A 23,053-nucleotide genomic window follows, 5' to 3' on the forward strand; every position below is an offset into this window, starting at 1 on the left:
CAAACAAGACCCCAAGGAAGCCAAGAAGTAGCAGTCACTTGTGGCTTTGGGTGTGTGGTTCTGTGTTTATATGCAGTGGGATGCTACGCCCCACTTACCCATTTGCAGTAATGGCCGAGCCTGACTAACAAGCACCTTTGTGAGGATCCCATTAACACATGGAGTATACCTGCCATTGTTGGTATAGCTGTTCTTGACAGTGTGCACCTTTTTAAAGTAACGTGGTTGTCAGAAACAGGTTTCGATGTTAATTTTTGGAGGGCAGAGAAGCATCTGCACTTCCTACGATCTAAGTATGGGCACGAAAAAGACTTAGACAAATTCAGTTGTTTTTTTCTCCTCCCCCACCCATCCGTTCGGATCTGCTAAAACACATCTGGGGTGCATTAATTGTGGCTCCTGAGTTTCTCCACAAACAGAATCAGCCAGTTTGTAAAGATTCGGAGGCTGAAAGCTGGTTCCTTGCCAACCTTGTGTTTTAGTTGCAAATGTTAATACAACTGGAGGATTTGTTTTCAGATCAGATCCTGTTTTGCCTGTGCATTTTCCTTCAAATGAATTATTTTTGCATTTTTTAAAAAAACCTTTGTTTGAAATAGGCTGAGTGTGCCATTAATAACTTAGAGTTTGAAAGTGAGCATTGTTTGTTTTAGGATTACTCTATAAAGTAATTGTTGATGAAATCTCAGGTGCACTTAACAGGAGGATGGAATTCCACTCAATGGCTCAATGAATTGGACTACAACCATATTCCAGGATTTGGAATGATGACAAAACTTGTGTTGTACTAGAAGAAGTGAAAACGCTTGGTTACTTCCAAAGTATTAAGTGGAGGTTCTGAATGGAGTGGCAAACAGAAATCGTGAGGATTTTGTCCTGTTCTGTTTTTGGAGAATGCTTCCTCGACTCTGGGTGATATTTTGGGTAGACACCCACAGCTCATTCTCTTGATTTTCATCATTAAAATAATGATAGTGGGCCTTTGCTCACCAGCACTCGTTAACCCACGTGATACATTTCTGAGCAGGACCCATGATGTTCAAATTGTTGGTGGATTTATTTCCATTGACTTTGAGGTAACCTGATGAATCAACTTAATCAATGACAATCCACTGTCCCACCCTTCCTATTTTCATTTGTTTATTAGCTATGTGATGTACGCAAAATAAATGATGTATCAGTGGAAAAGAGTTTGATCTGCCCCCAAATTAATATGACATTAATGACGGCTGTATAGGACATTGGTTAGGCCAATTTTGGAATATGGTGTTCAAATTCTGGTCTCTCTTCTGTCGGAAAGATGTTGTGAAACTTGAAAGGGTTCAGAAAAGATTTACAAGGATGTTGCCAGGGTTGGAGGATTTGAGCTATAGGGAGAGGTTGGTAGGCTGGGGCTGTTTTCCCTGGAGTGTTGGAGGCCGAGGGGTGAACTTATAGAAGTTTATAAAATCATGAGGGGCATGGATAGGGTAAATAGACAAGGTCTTTTCCCTGGAGTAGGGGAGTCCAGAACTACAGGGCATAGATTTAGGGTGAGAGGGGAAAGATTTAAAAGGGATCTAAGGGGCAACTTTTACACGCAGATGGTGGTGCGTGTATGGAATGAGCTGCCAGAGGAAGTGGTGGAGGCTGGTACAATTGCAACATTTAAAAGGAATCTGGATGGGTAGATGAATAGGAAGGGTCTAGATTAGAGTGGTGCTGGAAAAGCACAGCAGTTCAGGCAGCATCCGAGGATGAGTTGGACCAAAGGATTGGTTTCCGTGCTTTCATCTCTATGATTTTGTTACAATGCTTTTGTGATTTTTATAGATTGTCTTTCAAAGAAGCTGCAAAGGGAATCTGGGCATTGAAGTGTATATGATTTGTTGAAACAGGGAGAATTTTATTGGGGTCTGAGCGACATGGGCTATGGTGTGGTTTGTGACAGAATCAGACAAGAAGACCAACAAGAACTCGATATTGAGAGCATCGTATTCCATTGCTTTTGCCGAGCATGAGTAATTCTCCCACTAGTGGGTTTCTTCGATATGCAGATTTCTGAGGTCTGTGCGTAGCAGCTAATTCCAAAACCAGAAGTCAGTGTGTTGGCATCTGACAAGTACCGGTCTCTAAGAGCTTTCATGGTAAATCTCTGATCCATTTATAGGATGCTTCTGTACCTTTATGCTACACCAACAGCTATCTTTGTAATGCTACAACAAGGACACTGTACATTCAGGGACGTGTACCCAGTACAAGAACTGGACGGGACTCTTTGCTCACTATCATAGAGCCCATGCTGAGTGAAGTCAGAAGTCACACGACAACCTATAGGCCAATAGGTTGATTTGAAATCACAAGCTTTTGAAGACTTCACCTGACGACGGAGCAGTGCTCTGAATGCTTGTGATTTCAAATACAACTGTTGGACTATAACCAGGTTTAATATGACTTAGGACTTTGTCTTCCCCAATCCAACACTGGCACCTCCACATCATTCCTCTGAGGAGGTAGTTGGTAAGATATTGCGAGAAATTACACTGGGCCCCACAGTGGAATCTCTCCAAAAAACATTTTGCAACTTGTGCTCAGACAAAAAATGTAAGATTCATAGAGTCATAGAGATGTACAGCATGGAAACAGACCCTTTGGTCCAACCCGTCCATGCCGACCAGATATCCCAACCCAAACTAGTCCCATCTGCCAGCACCTGCCCCATATACCTCCAAACACTTCCTATTCATATACCCATCCAAATGCCTCTTAAATGTTGCAATTGTACCAGCCTCCACCACTTCCCCTGGCAGCTCATTCCATACACGTACCACCCTCTGCGTGAAAAAGTTGCCCCTTAGGTCTCTTTTATATCTTTCCCCTCTCACCCTAAACCTATGTCCTCTAGTGCTGGACTCCCCGACCCCAGGGAAAAGACTTTGCCTATTTACTCTATCCACACCCCTCATAATTTTGTAAACCTCAACCCTAAGGTCCTGAGAAATCTCTGCCCTCTTCAGTTATGTCTCTCTAACTGCACTTTGGAATAAAAGATGTATAAATATTTTTGAAGTTTGGATTTCAGAATAGTGGCATATGGTTAGAGTCACAGAGATATACAGCATGGAAACAGCAGTCCAACTCATCCATGCGAACCAGATATCCAAAATTAATCTTGTCCCATTTGCCAGCATTTGGCCCATATCCCTCCAATCCCTTCCTATTCATATACTCATCCAGATACCTTTTAAATGTTGTAATTGTACTACCTCCACCACTTCCTCTGGCAGCTCATTCCAAACATGTACCACTCTCTGTATGAAAAAGTTGCTCCTTAGGTCCCTTTTATATACTTCCCTCTCACCTTAAACATAGGTCCTCTAGTTTACAATTCTCCTACCCGGGGGAAAAGATCTTGTCTATTTAACCTATCCATGCCCCTCATGATTTTATAAACCTCTAAGGTCACCCCTCAGCCTCCGATGGTCCAGGAAAATAGCTTCAGCCTTGTTGAATGCTTTTGGTCAGAGATTCTTCCTGGAACATTGGCCTGATCCAGTATGTATCAGAGAGCGGGTGATTCCAAACTCCTGTGGCTTCAGTAGCAAAATATTTATGAAATCTGTGTACAACAGGTTGGTAAATCATTAGTAAGCTTTGTTTTCAGTTCATAAGAATGTAGAATTAGCAAGTTTAATTCTGTTCAGAAGATACCAGCATTGCAATTAGAAGTCAGTTTAGTTTCTCTGCCAGGAGCAATTCAAAGTCATTGAAGAATCAGTTAGTTAGCAGAAGGAACAACAAAAACAGAAATTGCTGGAAAAGCTCAGCAGCTCTGGTGGCATCTGTGAAGAGAAATCAGAGTTAACATTTTAGGTCTGGTGACCCTTCCTCAGAAGTGATCAACTCCTCAGATGCTGCCAGACCTGCTGAGCTTTTCCAGCAACTTAAGTTTTTGTTTCTGATTCTTTTGGTTTTTTTCTTAGCAGAAGGTTTTAGTTTGTGAAATTTCCAAACGTGGAGACTTTGGTCAGAAACATGGGGGCTATTAGAACTGCGAAAGTTTAGGCTCTCAGACTTGTGGAAAAGTTCATGGTGGAAGATTTAGAAAAGACTCATTGGATTATCTCCACAGCCCATGCTAAGGAAACTGCCAGGAATCAGTTAAGTAAGTCCTAAGGAGCTTAGATAGGTGTGTCATTCCTGTAGACTTAAGCCTCTGGAAAAGCTAGTGTCAGTAAATGGGCTCAAATATTGTTTTGCAGTTTGCTTTGAGATTGTTAAAAATCACACAACATCAGGTTATCTTTTTTTGAAAGTACAAGCTTTCGGAGCACTGCTCTTTTGTCAGGTATCTCGTGGGGCAGGTACATAGCACACAGAATGTATAAGTAAAAGATCAAAATGTTATATAACCGATGCGATGTACTAGACAAACCTAGGTTACTGTAAAGTCTTTAATCACTTAGAATGGAAATACAGGTTTCGATTGATTAATACGTAAATCCCAGAGTTTCTTTCAAGCCACAGCCCTGAGAGAACTTCAGGTTTTATCAGTGGATAAAAAGTGTGACATCTCCTTTGAGATTGTTCTACCTGTCATTTATGTTTAGGTAGTCTGGTCCGTTTTAATTTATTTTGTGTCATAAACTTCTGTTCTATTGTTAAATACACCTTGCAGCTTTATCTGACTATGTTTCAATGAGTAACCTCTGTGTTAACTAGCAAAACAAAATAATATGATTTATCAAGCTAGATTTCATTCTGGAAGCTGACTTGTCAACCAGTACCATCAGCTAGGATCCTAACCTCCCAATGCTCTGATGATATGTAAATATACCAAACAGTTTCTAATGCTTTATAATGTTTAGTCAGCAGTTAGTGTTAAAATGTGTCCTACAGGCAGTGATGGAAAATAATTATGAATTGAGCAAGGTGTCATGATTGCTGTTGTAGCAAAATTACCTACCTAAAACATGTCAGAGTTCAGAATCAACAATTCAGACAAGGTAGTCTGGTTCTTTCTGATTATGTCTCACTGACGTCTTTTGCTTTCTGTTGGGACCTCCAGTTCTCTGTTCCTGGAAGATGTTTTTCTTTTTTCTGACTGTTAGCTTGCCTCAGTTATCATGGCCACCTTACCGACTCTGAAGACTGTCTCGCAGATGTTTAGCTTGACATCCGAGGAGCATAAAATCCATCAGGGTGTGCAGCAGGAATCTTACCTAATCCTTGAGTAAAAGCAAAAAACTGCAGATGCTTTTTAAGGTGTTTGCAAAGATGTCCATGTGGCACATGGAAATTCCTAGAGCCTGGTTTTCAACCTGGAATGCCATCAACAAGCATGTAGAAATATACAAACCATTGCAGAGAATAACTGGAAAAGACAGCAGCCACCTTAACAGACTGGATCATCTAAATATCAAGCGGAGTAGAACAACAGCAATTCACAGAAGTCGCACGGATGATGTTACCTAGCATGGTGATGAAATATTGGCATGGCCAACCCACCAGCTCAGCGAGCAAACTAACAACTGCTGCAGATGCTGAAACCTGAAATGAACATAGAAACTCAGCAAGTCTGGCAGCATTTATGGGGAGAGAAACAGAGTTAATGTTTCAAGTCCATTGTGAAGAGTCATACTGGAGTCAAAATGTTAAAGCTCTTATTCTGTGACCAGGTGCTGCCAGACCTGCCGAGTTTCTCCAGCATTCTGTGTGCTTGTTTACCATTTATGATCAGGATATTAATAAATAAGAATTTAATAATAGTGTTAACCTCTGAAAATCCGCTTACTTGAACAATATTGCACCTTATTGGTGATGTTTCCTTATTTGTGACATAAATTTACCATTTGCAAGAGCAGACAGAATAAACCCATTTTGTTTGATTTAAAATACCTGGACAAATGAACAGTTATGAATGTAACTTATTTATGTAAAACAAAATTAATGTTACTTCTCTCAATATTGCACTATACTACGGAGAGTAAAGCCTTTTATCTTTCATTGGGGTTGATTGCAGTGTCATGAAAACAAGAAAATTTGAGTTATGTTTACTTTGGTAGCTATGCAATTTGAAAGTATCAAAAACAAAAGATCAGAACAAATAAAATTCCTGTTATTATTTCCTGATGCCCCTGCTGTGATGTAAGTTGTGTATTTTAATATTACTTATTCTGGATTTTGAAAGAGTAGAACGTGGGTTGGTGGAATGCATGAAGAAGTTGAATAATTAACTTGTATGTGTCTCTTTAGCCGTGGTGTTTTCTTCAAAAAAAAAGTATGAGAGAGAGAGATCTTGGAGGTTAATGAGGTTTTGATGACATTCGGAGGGTTTTATAAGTGAACAGAGTAAGCAGTCATGTTTTAGATGTAAATTAGAAGCTGAGAAAGTCTAAGCTCCATAATATGAAGATTCAAGGAAGAGGTGATCAGATTCTCAAGGCTGAGAAATTGAAGCCAAATAAAATCCGAAAGAACTGCGGATGCTGTAAATCAGAAACTAACATAGAAGTTGCTGGAAAAGCTCAGCAGGACTGGCAATATCTGTGGAGAGAAATCAAAGTTAATGTTTGTGGTCCAATGGCCTTCCTCAGATCCCTGTACTGAGGAAGGGTCACCAGACCTGAAATGTTAATTCTGATTTCTCTTCAAAGATGCTGCCAGACCAGTTGAGCTTTTCCAGCAACTTCTGTTTTTGAATTGAAGCCAAAGTTAAAATATTATAGATGTGATAGAGAAGGGAGTTCTGTCTGTTGTGTATACTGTAAAGGAATGCTGTTGGAACAAATGAGATTGCCTTTTAGTGTGTGTTTTAAAATCTTTAAATTTGTGTTATATGTTAATAGTTTGGCTTATTCCATCTTGTCTTAATTTCTAAGCTTTGTTTCATTATTAAAGCTAAACTACTTCATTGCTTGTTTGTGTTTCAGTGAAAGAGCATCCAAGGAGCAGGAGAATCGACGTTTCGGGCATGAGCCCTCCTTCAGGAATGAGGAAAGTGTATCCAGCAGGCTAAGATAAAAGGTAGGGAGGAGGGACGTGGGGGAGGGGTGTTGGAAATGCAATAGGTGGAAGGAGGTTAAGGTGAGGGTGATAGGCCGGAGTGGGGGTGGGGGTGGGGCTGGAGAGGTCAGGAAGAAGATTGCAGGTTAGGAAGATGGTGCTGAGTTCGAGGGTTGGGACTGAGACAAGGTGGGGGGAGGGGAAATGCGGAAACTGGAGAAATCTGAGATCATCTCTTGTGGTTGGAGGGGTCCTAGGCAGAAGATGAGGCGCTCTTCCTCCAGCCATCGTGTTGCTATGGTCTGGCGATGGAGGAGTCCAAGGACCTGCATGTCCTTGGTGGAGTGGGAGGGGGAGTTGAAGTGTTGAGCTACGGGGTGGTTGGGTTGGTTGGTCCGGGTGTCCCAGAGGTGTTCTCTGAAACGTTCCACAAGTAGACGGCCTGTCTCCCCCATATAGAGGAGGCCACATTGGGTGCAGCGGATGCAGTAAATGATGTGTGTGGAGGTGCAGGTGAATTTGTGGAGGTGCACCTACTTGCGGAACGTTTCAGAGAACACCTCTGGGACACCCGGACCAACCAACCCAACCACCCTGTGGTTCAACTCCCCCTCCCACACCACCAAGGACATGCAGGTCCTTGGACTCCTCCATCGCCAGACCATAGCAACATGACGGCTGGAGGAAGAGCGCCTCATCTTCCACCTATGACCCCTCCAACCACAAGGGATGAACTCAGATTTCTCCAGTTTCCTCATTTCCCCTCCCCCCACCTTGTCTCAGTCCCAACACTCAAACTCAGCACCACCTTCCTAACCTGCAATCTTCTTCCTGACCTCTCCACCCCCACCCCCACTTCGGCCTATCACCTCACCTTAACCTCCTTCCACCTATCGCATTTCCAACACCCCTCCCCCAAGTCCCTCCTCCCTACCTTTTATCTTAGCCTGCTGGACACACTTTCCTCATTCCTGAAGAAGGGCTCATGCCCGAAACGTCGATTCTCCTGCTCCTTGGATGCTGCCTGACCTGCTGCGCTTTTCCAGCAAAACATTTTCAGCTCTGATCTCCAGCATCTGCAGTCCTCACTTTCTCCTGTGTTTCAGTGAAACACAACCTTGTTAAAACCAAAGAAAAAGGATCTATCAAGTCAGATTTCAGTCTGGGATTTGAATAGTCCAGTAATAACAACAGGTGGGATCATTACACTGTTAATCATCTGTTGAAATAATTGGAAATAATTGATTTCCAATTGCCTCTCTCTTAGTGGTGGTTTTTGAGAGAAATTATGAGGTGTTATCATCATGTTCCCATAGCTTACAACCCCAGAGATGAAAGCTGCTTCCTGTCAAGCCATAAATCTGTTCCTCAGAGAGAGATTTGACGAAGGTCAGAAATATAAGCGATTGAGGAGGGGTGACCATCTACTCCATATTCTCTCAGAGGTCAATAAGTATATGATATTTCCTTAAACCGGATCATATCTCAGCCCCAGGTAAAATGTGTCGCACCAGCTGCTTCCCCCTGACTCCAGAGATGAGCAAACGGCAGAAGCTCCCCTCTGTGTGTTTTTGATCAGTGTGGTGTGCTCTCTGAAGCTTCCCTGTGGTTGTTCTAGGATTACGCTTGTCCACATACCTATTTTTATCTATAATACATTCCCCTGTGGCGTGTTCATCTGTTGATGCAAGGGTTGTCCTGTGGTGGGTTTGAGGTATTTGTTCCAATAAACCTTCTGCTTGCTGCTTCAATTGAATGTATATTGGAAGCCAAAGCAAACAACAAAGAATTTCATTTATATACAAAGAATTTCATTTATATAGCCCCTCTCTTGCAAAGAGTTGGGCAACACCAAGAAGAGCGAAACATTGGAAACAGGTGAGACGCATGTGAAATCTGCCGTTGCTTCATCTGTTTTCGGGGTGCAAAGTAAAGGCTAGGGTGACAAATTTCAGGGGGTGATTTTCTGAATGCAAACATAAGGCAGCCTTAGCAAATTAAAATCCATACACAGGTCTGCAAAACTGACAAAGTCTATTCACGGCCTTGACCCTCCCCTCTCTTCCAACCCTGGCAAGGTCCTAAAAGGGACTGAACTTTACCCAGAACTTATAAAACCTAGAACTTTCAAACGATTCATTTCTAATGTATCACACACCCGTGTATTTATAGCCCAGATTTGTTGAAAAGTCCCCCATCTCTTTGTCTTTTTGCGACTCCATGTATTTTTCTGAGAAATGTACGATAATTGTCAAAAGGTTCTCTTGATGGACAAAGGGCCATGAAACTCCAGTAATCGCTTGCACTGACTTATTCTATGCCATATTTTCAGACTGCAATCCACAAAGACATGTCTGGGTTTCGAGGAATTTATGTTACAGTGAAGTGAAATTCAACATACCACTTACTCTGATGAAGAGTCATCTAGAGTTGAAACATAAGCATGCTCCCTGTTCACGGACACGGCATCAGCTGCTGTGATCTCCAACATTTATTGTTTTCATGCTGCTTACCTCTTGCATAATATTGAAAGTAACACTTAAAAGTAACCCAGAAACCATTGTAACAGTCCCAACTTTCTTCCTACTCAGCTGATCACTTTCTGGGATATGTCCCAAAACTGGCTCCTAGGGCAAGAGTTTAACCTACTCAAAACCCATCCACATACACAGAGTTAACATTAGGCACCTCATCTCGGATTGTTCTAGCAGCCATCTATCTAGAGTCTGGATAGTGGGCACTGGCAGGCTACTGCGCCATCCATGTATGCAAACTTGTGTTTGTGTGGGTCTTATGAGGAGGTGTTGCGTGAGGGGAGGAGACCCTGTTGTTTGTTGCCAATCTTGGAGAGATGAGGAGAAGCACCCGTGTTGCTCTGGGCCCACAAGCTGTGCTGGAAGTTTCATGCAAAAGATCCTCACTGCACCTCTGCAGCTGGGGAATCCCCAAGTGGTCAGGTGTAAATCTGGAAGATCAATTAAAACCTGAGGTTTACAACCTCATTATCATCTTTAAATGAGTATATTGCTACTTGCTTAAAGTCTTCCATTTGTGCCCCATCTCTGTTAAAAACAATTAAAACCAGATGTGGCCAGGTTTTAGATTCTTTTTACTTTTACCCCCCACATTTTCCAAACCTACCTATTTTGGGGTGATTAAAATTCCTTCCCGTGAGACCATTGGAACACCCTGATTGTTCCCCTGATTATTTCGTTGGTAACTACGCAAGACTTGAGAATCACCCAGTCATTACGGTGCAGTACATAATGCGTTTACAATTGGGCTACCAAAGAACCAAATGATCTCTTTCTTAACAAAAGATGTATGTCAACAATGGTTAAAAATCCAATACCCATTCAGATTAAAATGACCCAACACTGAGAGGCCACAGTAAAGCAATATGGCTGACTGGTCTCCAACAGTGAAACAAAGTGAGTGGGTGTGAGTAATTAGGTGCACACATTACAGTCTACAAGCAGCAGTGAGCTGTGCACCTGAGAATGTCCAAGATTCATTAAGCTCATCCGTCTGTGGAACCCCCTCAGCCTCTTGGATAGTCCTGCTTTTTTGCCTGCATGGCCTGATCCAGGAGGCTAATAAATGCAACTATTATCGAAGTAACCTCTACACACATCTGCAGGCTGGATGGAATAGAACATTAGCTTCCAGCCTCTGAAGGTGACTGTGCAGGACAGGACACAGCTTCTATAACACCATTGATAGTGCAAGGAATAATTTACATGATTACATTAAATTGGAATCTTTGCATTTTAAAAATTGAATTCTCATGAACTGATTTTAAATTCTTAATATTTATTCCCGCACCAGAATTGCGTTCAGAAGGACCATAAACATTACCAAATAAAAATTAAGTTTTAAAATAAATTAAATTATGCATTTCCAAATGAGATCAAACCTAATTCTCAGTTTGTTTGCAGGTTCATGATTTGGAAGAATAGATTAAACAATTGGTTTTTGAGTTAACAGGCATATCTTTAAATTAATTAACTTGAATTATTTAGTGGTTAAGCACTTGTGGAGCCGGATTTGAATGTTTGCAGACTGAGGTCTAATAAGGGCAGGAGATTTGTCCTGTATTTAATGCAGCTACTCACAGCTATATCTTTGAGACTAGGTCAGTCCTGGACCACTATGTAGTGTCAAACACAATAGAGACATATCCCAACTCCATCAGAGTCTATACTGAATGACCTGGTAATGTGTAAAGGAGGCAAAATGGAGAATATCATTCCCATGTGGTAGGAACAGAATCATAGAATCCCTACAGTGTGGAAACAGGCCTTTTGGTCCGACAAGTCCACACCGACCCTCTGAAGAGTAACCCACCCAGACCCATTCCCCTACATTTAAGCCCTGAATAATGCATCCGAACTACACATCCCTGAACACTATGGGCAATTTAGCATGGCCAATTCACCTACCCTGCACATCTGCATCTCCCACGCAGACACAGGGAGAATGTGTAAACTCCACAGAGACAGTCACCCAGCTGAAATTGGCTATTCAGTCACTCTAGCTTATACCATAAATCATACAGATCATATCCGATTCAAATTTTTTGTTTATTTAATCTTGCAGCATGGTCGTCACTGGCGAGGCCAGCATTTATTGCTCCTCTGTAATTGCCCAGGGGGTGGTTAAGAACCAACCACATGGCTGTGGGTCTGGAGTTACCTGTAGGCCAGACCAAGTAAGGATGGCAAATTTCCTTTCGAGTCATACAGTAATAGACATGTACAGCACGGAAACAGACCCTTTGGTCCAACTCATCCATGACGACCAGATATCCCAACCCAATCTAGTAAGACTCATTAGCGAACAGATTGTTTTTATGACAATCAGCAGTAGTCGTATGGTCACCTTTAGGCTGGCTTTTTAATTCCAGATTTTTATTGAATTAAAATTTCCTGGTGGGATTTGAATCCATGACACCAAGACATTAATCTGGGCCTTTATATGCTAGGCCAGTGACAATACCATTAAACCACTGCATAACAAGTTGGTGATGATAAGCTTTTTAAAGTGTTTCTCCTGGATTTTGTTAATTGCAGAGAGTAATGTCGTCTGTTTTGCAGTAAGTTTGCAATAGTTTCTTCTGAGCCTACAACTGCTAGTGTTTGATGCAGCACAGAACTCTGTTGATGTTTGTATGTAATATTTGTGGATTTCTTGATGTGCTAATTGTATTTGGAAAGATACTGAATATGCATTCAGTAATATTTATCAGGAGACTTGCTGGTTCTATCATGGAAGTGGACTTCTCCTACTAATGCAGAGTAAAGCCTAAAAGGTGATTAAATCATTCATATAGCTCAATATTTACTTGATTAACATTATTTTGTGTTTGTTAACTTTGATCTGTGTGTTTGCAATTCTGGTGAGACCATTCAATAGGTCAAGAATATAATGTGCGTAACGATATTGTGGATACTGCTAGAGGTAATTTTCTTTATTGAACTAAAGGCTAAACAAAAAGTTATTGAAAAGACTGGCAGTTGTTTACAAGTTTGATATTTCCATATAAGATACCTCTGTTGTGGTCATTTTGAATAATGTTATTCTGTCAGTGTTTAATATTGTAAATTGCTACGTCATCCCGTTCCTTTTCAATTTTATTCTGCCATCGATGGTCATGTAATTGCGAGCTCTGGTTGCTAGTTTACTGCATTGTATGAGTCTTCAAGGTCAGTCCCCTCACTCAGTCACCGTCTGTGTATCAGAACCATTGTAAAGCAATGGCAATATTACTAGGAAGGGATAAACTGTTAAAATACACTTTAATCACTTACATTGATACAATGCACTGGGGTAATGCACTTGAAATCGAGCCCCCCTATTCGCTGATTCATCACAAAATTTAAAGATTTTATTAAGTGCTCAAGGTTCCCCAACTTACCTGACTTTCAGATTAAGATTGTTAGAACGTAAAGAGCAGATACTGTACTGAACCAGAACGACTAGTTATTACAGGTAATTAGGCTGTAGCTATGAAGCTATAAAGAGTTCACATTTAACACCACAAATTAAAACTGTAATGCTCTTATAAACTCCCCCTTACGGACTCATAGGGGAAAACAGATGATGGATAGAGAGGAAAAGCAGTTCAGTAGTCTTTGTTCCCAGGTTCTGTTATTGAGATAATTCTTATGACTTTTTCATTGGCCAGTATGTGTCTTCAATTCTCTTTCTCCAGTTTCTTCCATTCATTGGTGAGAGGTTTACTTATAAAATGTTGCTGACTTATCAGTTGCAAATCACAGCTTACAATAACGGTTGCAGGAAAAATAAACTGATTTGCTTCAAGTTTACAGTGAGCTTTGACTGCAAAGAACAGATAGACTGCTTTTGAGATGGAGATAAACTGAACATCTCTCTCTGTCTCTGACTCTGTAGCTTGTTCCAGCTCTAAGCTGTTCAGTTGCCTGAGAACAAATCACATAGTTGTTGGCAGGCAAAAGATCTCTGTCATTGATAACAGGTCAGTAGCCCACTGATCTTTTGTTGCCAGCAAATCATCTGTAATTCTGAAACTGCTGCTCGTTTAGTTGTTTATACAATGCCTTGCAATGGATGGCAAGTTATGCATTTCTCAAAACTTACAGCTACCCTTTCAAACAATTGTTTTTAAAACAGCTATTTCTCATTTCAGTCCACAGTTGTTAAAAACACTAAAATAAAAAGACATGTTCCTTACAATATATGGAGCAATAGCCTATTTTCGTATGATGTCAAGATTAGAGTGGTGCTGGAAATGCACAGGAGGTCAGGCAGCTTCCGAGGAGCAGGAAAATCAATGTTTCGGGCAAAAGCCCTTCATCCGGAATGAGGCAGGGAGCCTCCGGTGGAGAGATAAATGGGAGAGGGCTGGGGCTGGGGAGAAGGTAGCCAGGAGTTCAGTAGGTGGATGGAGGTGGGGTTGAAGGTGATAGGTCAGAGAGGAGGGTGGAGTGGATAGTGGGAATGAGGATTGGCAGGTAGGAAAGGTCATGAGGATGGTGCTGAGCTGGAAGGTTGAAACTGGGGTAAGGTGGGCGGAGGGGAAATGAGGAAACTGGTGAAGTCCACATTGATGCCCTGGGGTTGAAATGTTCCGAGGCGTCAGGTGGTGAGTGAGTGGCAGTGGAGGAGGCCCAGGACCTGCATGTCCTCGGCAGAGTGGGATGGGGAGTTGAAATGTTGGGCCACGGGGCGGTGGGGTTGATTGGTGCGGGTGTCCTGAAGATATTCCCAAAAGCGCTCTGCGAGAAGGCGTCCAGTCTCCCCAGTGTAAAGGAGACCGCATCGTGAGCAACAGATACAATAAGTGACATTTGTGGGTGTGCAGGTAAAACTTTGATGGATGTAGAAGGCTCCTTTGGGGTCTTGAATGGAGGTGAGGGGGGAGGTGTGGGCGCAGGTTTTGCCATTCCTGCGGTGGAAGGGGAAGGTGCCAGGAGGAGAGGGAGGGTTGTTGGGGAGTTTGGACCTGACCAGGTAGTCACGGAGGGAACGGTCTTTGCGGAATTTTCATATGATTACTGGTCCTTCTCCAATCCCTAAACTAGATTTTGGTGTGTCCTAACCATATATTTTTTTGAATTTATTTATTCATTTGTCGGATGTGGGTGTCACTGGCTGGGCCCGGCATTTATTGCCCGTCCCGAGTTGCCCCTTGAGAAGGTGGTGGTGAGCTGCCTTCTTGAACCGCTGCAGTCCACCTGCTTGGATTCTCCCACAATGCCATTAGTGAGGGAATTCCAGGATTTTGACCTCGTGACAGTGAAGGAGTATTGATGTATTTCCATATCAGGATGGAGTGACTTGGAGGGGAACTTGCAGGGGGTTGTGTTCCCATGTAGCTGCTGCCCTTGTCCTTCTAGATGAAGGTGGTCATGGGTTTGGAAGGTGCTGTCTGAGAATCTTTGGTGAATTTCTGCAGTGCATCTTGTAGATAGTACACACTGCTGCTGCTGAGTGTCGGTGGTGGACATAGTGAATGCTTGTGGATTTGGTACCAATCAAGGGGGCTGCTTTGTCCTGGATGGTGTCAAGCTTCTTGAGTGTTGTTGAAACTGCAAGTGCGGAATATTTCACCACACTCCTGACTTGTGCCTTGTAGATGGTGGACAGGTGTTGGGGAGTCAGGAGGTGTGTTACTCGCCGCAATATTCTTTACCTCTGACCTGGTCTTGTAGCCATTTTGTTAATATGGTGAGTCCAGTTGAGCTCCTGGTCAATGATAACCCCCAGGATGTTGATAATGAGGGATTCAATGATGATAACAGCATTGAATATCAAGGAGCAGTGGTTAGGTTGCAACAATGCTAACATGTCCTGTTCAGAAATCAATGACAATAACAGTTGATCATGAGAGTAAGCAGTCTTGCTGATACCTTGCCCTCTAAGGGGCTTTCTTTAAATTTAGCGCTCTACTAAAGTTGAAATTGAGGAAAATCCTCTGTACTGTGTTTACGATAGAGAGAAACTCTTGCAGTCCTTAATGGTCTGAAGATCTCCCACAGTATCAACTTTAAACAGATAGTTGCAAGTATTTTAGTTGAAACAGTCAGTGAATGTCAGTTACTCATTAAATAGTGACATCATTGTCATTAAGCTAGCTTTAACTTCCACATGTTTTCTTTTCTTGATATAAAATCTCAGTATCTGCTTTGTCCTAAGAATATTAGCCGGGGATTCTGGATGACTGGTCTGCTGGCAGTACTGCATTGTCATCACCCCCCTATACTTCATCTGGCAACCACCTGATCTCAGCAACAAATCTAATGAGCTCTCATTGCACGCCATCCAGAGCTGGCATGTTCTTCTGTGGATAAATTTATAAGTACTTCATTGTTTATAAATGTTCAAATAGTTGTGGAGGATAAGCTCCTGACAGTGTGTGTCCAGTAGTGTACAGCAATCATGTACCACACTCTTTGGAGGACTGGTGTGAGCTCAATAATCCAAATGGTTTGCTTCCACACTGGAGGCCTTCTATGTTGCACCTGTTATTTTGCACCTCTCTGTCAGTTTGCTCGGTTGGTTGGATGGCTGGTTTGTGACGTAGAGTGATACCAACATTTCCTATCCTGCCTTCTCATCTTCACCCCTTCTCTGAGGTGCAGTGATCCTAGTTAAACCACCATCAGTTGTCGTTTTCTCTCTCTATCAATGAGAGAGAAGTCCTATGGTCCTCTGGGACTATGGCAACTTTACCCAAATTGAATAGACTTTCCCAAACTCCTTTTTCAAATTATTTGCTTTTCTTGCTGTTTCAAAGTAAGGTGGAAGACTTACAAAGGCAACACAGTGGCTCAGTGATTAGCATCCCTGCCTCACAGCTGCAGGGACCTGAGTTTGATTCCACCTTCAGGTGATTGTGTGTGGAGTTTGCATATTCTCCGCGTGTCTGCACAGGTTTCCTCCAAATGCTCCAGTTTTTTCCCATAGTCCATAGATGTGCAGGTTAGGTGGATTGGCCGTGGGAAATGTACGGTTAGAGGGATGAGGTGGGTCTGGATGGGATGCTCTTCAGAGGTTCGATGTGGACCTGATGGGCCGAATGGCCTGCTTCCACACTATTCTATGTTTCTGTGAATTCCTGTTGGCTCCAGGGGGAGTCTGGCTCTGCAATTCAGAGCTGTGGGCTACAGTAGCATGCTATCAGCTTTCTAGGATCACCTCGTATTTCAGTACTATAATGAGACATAGTATTCTCATTGGGAAGAAGCCTGTGTTTCTGCTCGTAACTGTATTCAAATCAGTTAGCAACTCCCTTAACCATTAACCAGTTTAAAGATGCTGTGAACTTTAACAGCTCGAAAAAGATTATAACAAGAACACAACAGTAAGCAGATCAACCCCGTGGCTGAACTGTATCTTAACTTTTGATTCAATAACCATTAACAAAAATCTGTCAATCTCCATTTTTATCATTTCAGTGGAATCCCCAACTATTCAGTTATACTTTTGGAGGGGGAAGTGTGTGAGATCTCCACGACCCTCTGTATGAAGAAATGCATTCCTACCATCACCCGTGACTAGTCCTAGCTCTAAGGGTTAAGATAATACTCTATTCTTCACCGTTCTGTCAAAGCTGGCTGCTTACAAATGTAGTCACATGTAACATAATTTGGAGATGCAGGTGTTGGACTGGGGTGTACAAAGTTAAAGATCACTCAACACCAGGTTACAGTCCAACAGGTTTAATTGGAAACACTAGCTTTCTGAGCTCTGCTCCTTCATACCACAACCACCTGATGAAGGAGCAGTGCTCCAAAAGCTAGTGTTTCCAGTTAAACCTGGTGTTGTATGATTTTTAACTTTGTACATGTAACATAGACATCAGAGTGTCAGCATCTAGATCTAAAACTCCTTGTCCCAGTGATGTGGCTGTTGCAGAAGTGAGACTGAGAATCTGCATCTGTTTCCAAGGTGTGACCTAGCACCATTTGGTTGCAAGATTAGAGTTGGGTGTGAATTGTCCTTGCTGTCATGTTATTTACCAACTGGGGCTTCCTGCATTCATCCCGAGTGTGAGTGTGTGAGTGGAATACTCTACAGTGAACACTAATCTGCTTGTGTGTTTTCCTTTGTAATGGCATCTGTAGGATTTCGACTGAATGCTTCTTCATGGCCCATGTTCTTGCTGAAAACTCTAAGTGGAGCAGAAATGGCACCTGTCAGAATATTTCACAAGGTAGGCATTCTTTCCTCCAATTCACCCTTGTCTTTGTGTGAAGCCTTGACATTTCTACAGGAGGGTTTCCACTTTGGAAAAAAATCTCATGGTTAAACTCCTTTTAAAGTCATCAACTCCAACAGAACATCTTCATGAAGTTGAATATGTCTGGGAATGCTTGGGTTGGCTAAGGACTGATTTTGATTCAGCGTTTGGGAGATACCTGAACCTCAAAGTTGCAATTACTCCCTCTTTGAGTTTTTCCATCCCGAGGGGAATTGCATTGTTTCTGTTTGGTTTCTGCTCACCTCCCGTGACAGCAGAGAAACCTGGTCTTTACCTATCAGCTCAAACCTTGTATCCTCCTCAAGAGGAACCTGAAACTGTTGGATTTTAATGTGCTCCAGTCTTCCTTTTCCCACTGGGAATCCTGGGATATTATTAAATAAAATTGGAAAATGCTGGAAATGCTCAGCAGGTTAAGCAACATCTGTGGGGAGAGAAACAGATTTAACATTTCAGGTCATTGATGTTTCATGAGAAATACCCTTGTCTGGGTTGAGTCAATTGTTACTGTAACGTGGGGCTTTCTCTCTTGGGTAATCAGAGCAACACACTTTCCTCCTGATTTTTGTTAGATGTGTGTGTTAAATTGAGGTCAGAAGTTTCCTTTACCAGCCTGAAAGATTTGGAGACACCAGTGTTGGACTGTGGTGGACAAAGTTTAAAATCACACAACACCAGGTTATAGTCCAACATGTTTGTTCGGAAGCAGTAGCTTTTGGACCGCTGCTCCTTCATCAGGTAGGTATTTCAGACAACCACCTGATGAAGGAGCAACGCTTTGAAAGCCAATGCTTCCAAATAAACCTGTCGTATATAACCTGGTGTTGTGTGATTTTTAACTTTACAGCCTTAAAGAGTTTTAGTTATTTTGCAATATCTACGATCAGACTGCAGTTTTGTGAGTGAAGATCTTTTGATGCTGCAGACTGGTCTGTTAAAGGACACTTGCGAAATAACTGACAATATCTCCTGCCCCCTACCTTGTTACCAGTTTAAATATAATTATTAATGCCTCTAAACTCCCCAACCTCTCCACGAATATGGGACCATATTGATAAGATGGGGCTCGTGTTTTATCCATAATTGAATGCTGATGGGTCTACAATAAAGTTACTAAAATTGTCTCTCAACTGTGAAGTAGAAAGGGGAGAATCAGCCTATGTTTCTGACTCTTGACAGAATCTAGAAACTACGGCTTTGGCCACAGAAAAGTGCTGAGTTTGACCAGGATGTCCCCCAAAGTCAAATAGCCTATTGACATCATCAAGGCGGGGTTCCTGGAGGAGCTGGTGAGGTTGGGGGGGGGGGGGGGAAACAGGCGGGGGTTGGGGGGGGGTGGGGGGGGAGAGCGGTTGGGTGGGTGGTGGGTGATACGTGGTGGTGGGGGAAGAAATTGATTAAAGGCAAGTTGGGAAGAGAAACAATTTGTTTGAAGGATGAGTACCTTACAATGGATTTGGAAAATTGCCTCTGAGTTTTCTCAGTGATTTTACTGGCCCCTTTTTAAGTCACTTTTATGTCATTCCTGCTTCACTGCCAACAAGTACTTCATAAAAGCTGCACAAATTGACTGGCTCCCAACTGGTGTGTGCTTTAGTTGTTTATGAGAAATGCAGGTCGCATTTTAAGTGAGCGGCAGAATGGAGTGACCTTAAAGCTACAGTGTTTTTAGAACCAAGTATACAGTATCCTTGTAATGACCAGACATGACCTGGCCCATGGTCCTGACAGTCACTGATCAGTGCTTTACATTAAACAGGAACCACCATCACCTTCCCAGAACTTTTACAAAGTGGGGATGAAACTGGAGGCAGTCGACCGGAAGAATCCGCATTTTATTTGCCCAGCAACGATTGGAGAAGTGAGAGGGACTGAAGTGTTGGTGACGTTTGACGGATGGCGAGGGGCTTTCGATTACTGGTGTCGATATGATTCTCGGGACATGTTCCCTGTGGGATGGTGTTCTCTGACCGGAGACAACCTGCAGCCACCAGGCACAAAGGGTAAGATTGATTTATACACTGAAATAAAGCTTTGATTATTGCAAGGGGACTTCTAGAAGTTATATTCGATAAGTTTAATGCAAGGAATTTATAAGAATGTTGCGCAATTCAGAGCCAGTGGGTCCTGCGGCTCTGGGACACTCTTCTTTTAAGCTGAATCTTTTTGAACACAACAGGAGCTGGACATTGAAGTACTTTAAAACAGACTTCAGTTCTTATTGCCTTCAGTTCCTGAAATATTCCTTTTTAACATTGCAAGAAAAATTTACACTGTTGCAATAATAATAAAGTTAAAAATCACACAACGCCAGGTTATAGTCCAACAGATTTAATTGGAAGCCCACTAGCTTTCGGAGCGTCGCTCCTTCATCAGATGCCACTACCACCTGATGAAGGAGCGGCGCTCGGAAAGCCAGTGTGCTTCCAATTAAATCTGTTGGACTATAACCTGGTGTTGTGTGATTTTTAACTTTGTACACCCCAGTCCTGCATCTGCATCTCCAAATCATGGCAATAATAATAAAGATTGTTCAGCGATTGGGTTGAGCAAATAGAAAAGGGAGCATTCCATACTGGCAACTTCTCTGTGGGAAACAGACAAGATAACCTTCTGTTCTCTCTGCAGATGCCGCCTGACTTAGTGAGTGCTCCCAGCATTTTCTGAGGGTGATTGCTGTAATTGTGGGAACTGACCACTAAGTGTCACTATTTGCCTAGTTGTCTGACAGCACTACTTCAAAGTTGCCCTCCATTTTGTACTTAAGACCAATAATTGGAACTCTTGAACATGAAAGCATATGGACTGTCTGAGTTCATAGTATCACAGTCTCAGGTCGAACAGTGGTGGAGCACAAGCTAAGCGCAATGTTTGATCAAATGTCATAAAGGAGAAACCTGAGTTATGGAGCAAGGAAAAAGAGGTTCCATTGAAGTCGGCTCTATCTGAAGAGATCACTACCCCCTGATGGTTACTCTTCATCAGGTGATTGATGTGACAGAGCACAGAAGAGGTTAACAATATTAACTTCTCAGTCAAGTAGCAGCCTGCGTTTTAATGACACTGTTGCTGTGGTAATAGCAAAGAAAATGATATTTTGGAATTGCAGTTTTAATTCCAAAACCCTTGTAAGGGGGTTGTTTTGCATTTTATGGTGCTGGATCTAATTCTGAGTTTTGTTTGCCAGAATTTCAGGAGAAATTTTAACGATCATTTTGAGAGATCTGCTCAGCAGACGGAAGGAATATAAAGAGTTTGTGCTGGTTGCTTGTGGAGGGAGCAGCATTTTAACCCTTCAGTTGCACAGAAGAAAGTGAGGACTGTAGATGCTGGAGAGTCAGAGTCGAAAAGCGTGGTGCTGGAAAAGCACAGCAGGACAGGCAGTATCCGAGGAGAAGGAGAGTCAACGTTTTGGGCATGAGCCCTTCATCAGGAAGGTGGGGAAAGGGCTGAGAGATAAATAAGAGGGTAGGAATGGGGGGAAGATAGCTGGGAAGGTGATAGGTGGATGCAGGTGGGGGTTGATAGTGATAATTTGGAGGGGAGGTTGGAGTGGATAGGTGGGAAGGAAGATGGTGGGTAGGATAGTTCAAGAGAGCGGTGCTGAGTTGGAGGATTGGATCTGGGATGAGGTGCAGGAGGGGAGATAAGGGAACTGGTGAAGTTGAGGTTGATGCAGTGTGGTTGGAGGGTCCCAAGGCAGAAGATGAGGCGTTCTTCCTCCAGGCATAGGGTTCCTTCAGTTGCACAGTCCAGTTTAGTGTTGATGTGAAGCGCTTGTGTAGGGTAATTCAGATACTGAGGTCCAGCTGAGAATCTGCAAAGATGTAGAGTGTAACCCCAACGTGTGTGTCTCATCTTCACTTTAGGATCAGGTCAAACATGGACTTCAGATTTTGTTTCGTTTGTGTGGGATATGGGAGTCACTGGCTAGGAATTGTCTATCCCTCATTGCCCAAGAAAAGATGGTGAACTGTCAACTTGAACACGTTTGTGTGCTGTAGGTTGGCCCAGAGGAGTTCAAGGGCTTTAATCCAGCAACACTGAAAGAACGGTGATATATTTCCAAGTCAGGGTGGTGAGTGGATTGGTGTGGAACTTGCAGGGGGTGGTGTCTCCTGCTTTTATCTTTCTCGTTGATAGAGGTTGTAGGTTTGGAAGATGCTGTCTAAGAGGCCTTGGTGAATTTCTGCTGTGCACATTGTAAATGGTACATGCTGCTGCTACTGAACATCGATGTTGAAAGGAATAACTATTGAAGATAGAGGATTTGATACCAGTTAAACATGCTGCTTTGTGCAGGAGTCAGGCACTGTGTATTTTGTAACTGTCAGTGTAAAATTGAACCTGTTCACTTTGCTGCAGTTACAGTAATCTTGTTCTATTTATGGAGGGAGTTGTATTTTTCTTCCTGTTTACTCACAATCAGAGAACTGTTCTGGCACAGGGGAGGCCATTCAACCCATTGTTTCTGCATGGGGTCTCGTGCCATTCTCCAGCTTCTTTCCCATACCCTTGCACATTTCTATCCAAATAATCATCCAATACCCTTTAGAATGTCTCAAATGAATCACCCAAGTAGTGCATTCCAGACCCTAACTGCTCACTGTGTGGAAATGTTTTCTTCTCACATCACCCTTGCTTCTTATGCACATCACTTTAAATCTCTGCCCTCCTGTAATGAGCAGGAACTATTTCTCCCCATCTACTCTCTCCAGCCCAATCAAGATTTTGAAAATCTCTGTCAAACTTCCTGTCAGCTTTCTTCGATTTGTCCTCATCGCCGAGGTTTCTCATTCCTGGAACCATTCTTGTAAACCGCTTCTGTACTCTCTCTCCAATGCATTCACAACTTTCCTATAATGTGGCGTCACAACTGTACACAGTACTGCAGCTGAGGTCTAACATACGTCTTCCACAAGTTCAACATCACCTCCGTGCTCTTGTACTCTATGTCTTCAGCTTTATTAATAGCCTCACGTAAATATTTTCTAATCAACCAGTTCAGAGAGGTTATTACATGCCTCTGGAGCTGACGGGACTTGAACCCAGATCTTCTGGCTCAGAGATAGGCACACTACAAATGGAGACAGTGTATGTTTTATTACCCATTCCCTCTGGCTGTCCTGCCATTTATAATGGGCTGTGCCCAGGTCTCCCTGCTCTTGCACCCCCTTTAGAATTATACTCCTACTTTACGTTGCCATTCAATGTCCCTCCTGCCAAAGTGCATCACCTCACACTTCGTAATGAACCATCTTCTGATGTCACAGAGGTGACTGCTCCATTTGGATTGAAATATAATTTCTGATCTTTCCATTT

General features: G+C 42.6%; 1 protein-coding gene across 7 annotated transcripts in view; it reads left to right on the forward strand.

Annotated features, from left to right (window-relative positions):
* LOC122563483 (polycomb protein SCMH1-like) overlaps positions 1 to 23,053 on the forward strand; it is a 204,065-nt gene that overhangs the window by 98,395 nt on the left and 82,617 nt on the right. For all 7 annotated transcript variants that reach the window (XM_087976703.1, XM_087976702.1, XM_043717253.2 and 4 more), the window contains 2 exons: positions 17,595 to 17,683; positions 19,491 to 19,734. In XM_087976703.1, the coding sequence (XP_087832829.1) occupies positions 17,595 to 17,683; positions 19,491 to 19,734 (333 nt within the window). The remainder of the gene's footprint in view (positions 1 to 17,594; positions 17,684 to 19,490; positions 19,735 to 23,053) is intronic.

The sequence above is a fragment of the Chiloscyllium plagiosum genome, unplaced genomic scaffold, assembly GCF_037043375.1.
Source record: "Chiloscyllium plagiosum isolate Xiang-an unplaced genomic scaffold, Cpla_swu_hap1 HiC_scaffold_30, whole genome shotgun sequence".
Classification (NCBI taxonomy): Eukaryota; Metazoa; Chordata; class Chondrichthyes; order Orectolobiformes; family Hemiscylliidae; genus Chiloscyllium; species Chiloscyllium plagiosum.